This window comes from Nematocida ausubeli, assembly GCF_000738915.1.
Source record: "Nematocida ausubeli strain ERTm6 chromosome Unknown supercont2.14, whole genome shotgun sequence".
Classification (NCBI taxonomy): Eukaryota; Fungi; Microsporidia; genus Nematocida; species Nematocida ausubeli.
The window spans coordinates 19159-22580 of NW_026515647.1; the positions used below are offsets into that span (position 1 = coordinate 19159).

General features: G+C 33.5%; 2 protein-coding genes across 2 annotated transcripts; one reads left to right on the forward strand and one right to left on the reverse strand.

Annotated features, from left to right (window-relative positions):
• Positions 1 to 186, forward strand: NESG_02475 (uncharacterized protein; the record flags this gene model as incomplete). The annotated part of the gene is made up of 1 exon (XM_053050076.1): positions 1 to 186. A coding segment is annotated over one exon (186 nt), but the record flags the coding sequence as incomplete, so codon positions are not given.
• Positions 187 to 3024: 2838 nt separating this feature from the next.
• Positions 3025 to 3422, reverse strand: NESG_02476 (uncharacterized protein; the record flags this gene model as incomplete). Its single annotated transcript, XM_053050077.1, has 1 exon — positions 3025 to 3422. A coding segment is annotated over one exon (398 nt), but the record flags the coding sequence as incomplete, so codon positions are not given.

Consider the following 3422-nt stretch of genomic DNA (forward strand, 5'->3'; position numbering starts at 1 on the left):
TCTGCTGGTCTTATGAAAAATATTAATGAAAGAAGAACTCTAATTGGTTATCATAATGCTTGGACCGAAAACTGCAAAGCAAACCATCTTGTATCAATCGGTTATTTTATGGATAAGCTATGCTCATTGGCCGGAATTTGTGCAAAGTTAGTTGACTTTTTAATTTATAAGTTTATGTGCCTGTAAAACTCTGTGAGACAATTTTTTCAGAACTGAAGCGTCTTCGACGGGATTTTCCACATTTTCAATTGGAGTCTATTTCTTGAATTTCATCGTTTTTTTGGTCATTGTCTGAATACGAATAAATATTTGATTTAAACTTTTATCGGAAGTGATAAAGACTCGAAAAATTGAAATAAAATTATTGAACCTTTGATCTGAATAGTAATTTTTGAAAATTTTTTAAGCCAACGAAATTCGATGAAAAAACATGAATTTTTACTGAAAAACTCCAGACATAACTTGTGCTCTCGAAGATACTGATTATGGAATTTTAACATGAAAATTGGTTTCATGAAAACCATTTAAAAAGCTGAAATGTCAATTTTAATATAATGTTTACTTTTTTATTCTGAAAAAAGCAAAAAATTGATTTAAATTCGTTTTACAACGCTTGACATATTTTGCAGAACAAAAGAGTACTAGACAATTAGTAATAAATTTATTTCGCCAATAATTCAAAGTAGGAAGCAATCAAAAGTCATATATTTAAAGATTTAGAAATGCAAAATTCCGAAAAAGGGTTCATAAGTAGTTCTTAAAAATTTTGATACCTAAAATTCACAAATATTCTGTATTTTTCTTAATTCATCCCTAACTTGAGTTCCATATCGAATCTTCGAGTTTCTTGAGAAATATTGGACGATTGTGGATGCAAAGAAGATCTCATAAAATGGTATTCGGTGGGTGACAAAAAGGTCGTTCATAGAAAAACAATGTTGGAACAGCAGTAGCAAACGAAGGCTGTTATTATGACACGCCAATTATACATACGAATATGTGTATTCCGATGGTTTGTCTCAAGGCAAAAAGTATGAAATTGAAGGGATCATGAAGATGTTCAAGAAAAAGATGAAGCGTCGGGAAAGAAGGTCAACTGCTAAATCTTGTGTCTTTGGTTACCAACCAGTGCTATCTTGTTGTTTTGGTTTCTATTAAGATTTGAGTCAATTAATTTTATAGTAATTCAGATATTTTGAAGAACCTACTTTTGTGAAGTATTAAAACTGATTAGAAAATTTTTGGAAGTTTAAAATAAAATAAGGTTCAAAATTTTCGGGTTTTAATGATTATTTTTCGTCATTTTGACCAATTTTATATTACTTAAAACAAAATCCCCACGGACATCCACCTTCAAAATTTTCATTCAACGTTTTGGCAAATTGCCAATTTTCGAAACTTTGGCAATTCACCAAATTTACTGTCGGTCCGGAGTCAAACTACTAAAATTTTCAAACAATTTTTTAAAATTGAAATACAGAACTGGGTTGAAAAATGTTTTTGGTTGACTTCCATACATATTTCCCTCTATTTCATTTCTCAGATGAGTTTTATTAAATTAATAAAAATCAGATGGCTACCACCATTTTCTCAAATTGTTCTTCGAAATAAAAAATTCAAATATCAGGTTTCCTTTAAAAAGCTTTAAAACTTGAGTGATCAAAAATTTAGCCTCCTCCAGAAGCAATTCCAGATGAATGCTTCCGTTTTTTTGTTGTACATGAATCTCTCTTACACTTCTTTTTTTGAATAAAAGGCTTCAATATAAATCCAGTCCGCAGAAGACATCAAGCCATTTGCCCTCTTTTGTTTCAATGTCACCAAATAAAACAAAACGAGTCGTGATTTGAAATGCTTGAGACGCGATGGGTGCGCGAGAGCTCCTACAGCAGCATATATGCATAGTTGCATAATAATCGGGAGGGGCGCCTTTTTTCCACCGAAGGAGCTTCTTTTTTCCCGCATGGGAGAGGATGAGAGAACCTTAAGAGGTAGACAGGTTGACAGAGGCAGAAAACGGTGGAAAAGGGGGAATTTGTTTGATGAGATGGTTGGAGACACTTCTTCTCCTTATTTCCACTTTTTCGGAACATTTTTGGAGCATGATGTGCATGAACTTTATATTTTTATATTTTAAACTCCAGCTTGATTTTGACGTTTGTGGGTTAATCTAAAAAATGACGACGATTCCAATTTGTTCTGGTTTTCGTGTACTAGCAAGTTTTTCTCTGAAGTGTGGCGCATTTTAAATCGCGTATAAATTTCTAGTTCAATAAAAAAATGCACAAAAACTTAAATATTTTTGGAATAGTTAAAGAAGTATTCATAGACCAAATGTAAAACCTGTAGCCATGATAACAAAAACTGACGTGAAAGTGAAAACTAGCCTAATTGTAAGACTCAGTCTACTTATTGTGTACTGATTTAAAAATAGGTACTTCCTCATTATATATTTAATTTCTTCAAGTGCCAAACGAACAAAATTCAGATGGGGACTGCAAGATTGAAATAAGCTTCAATACTAATTTCAAAATGCCCGCAGCTTTGGAAAATAATTGATCTTTGACAAAAGTTTGACCACGTGTTATCTGAAACCTAATAGTAAGTAGCATATGATTTTTAGTTTCGTAAAAACTTTAAACGTTGCATTTATCTTTAAAAAATTACAAATGTTTCTAAATTTTCACAAAGTGTGCCTGGCCTAGCAAAAAGTAAGTGAAAGGCTATTAGATGGTGCAATACTAATAGAGGGAGTACGGTACTTTTATTACCAAGTTAGTCTCTAATAGAAACATTTTTCGCAATTGTTTTTCAACATTTAATATTTTTGTAACAACGGTTAGTTGATTTTATATTATTTTGAACTGTTGGTCAACAACAAAAAAACATGAAATTACAAACGATAAAATCAAAAAAAAACATTCTTTTTTCAAATGATATCCCCTTTGTTTCAAGCTCAATCTTTTCCTTATTCTCCTATTATCTACAACAGTCTTTCAAACAGGAGCTTTTCACGTAAATTCTTCAAGTGACTATGTGTGTATGTGAGTGTATGTCGTCATCAATGTCCACGTCAGTACAGTGCACCCGTCGACCACTTTCTTGTGGCGGCGGGCATCGGCGCGCGGTGCGAGCATGCAAGATCACTATTAAGACAAACAAAGTGTATGGATTCTTCTTCCCAGCTGGGGAGGCTCCCGAGCAAGAACCCTCATTACGGGAACGTCGCAAAGTCAAATAGTTGGCAAAGTGGAGAGACGGCAGACATGACGTGGCACCAACCAGCGAAAACACGCAAACGGCGATGATCCGGAAATGGCAGAAAAAAACGACGAGGAAACGCACATCGCAACAAGACTTTTTTGTAAGGAAATAAGCTTTTACGAAATATGAAACTTTTTTTGGTATAAGTTGAGCCCGTG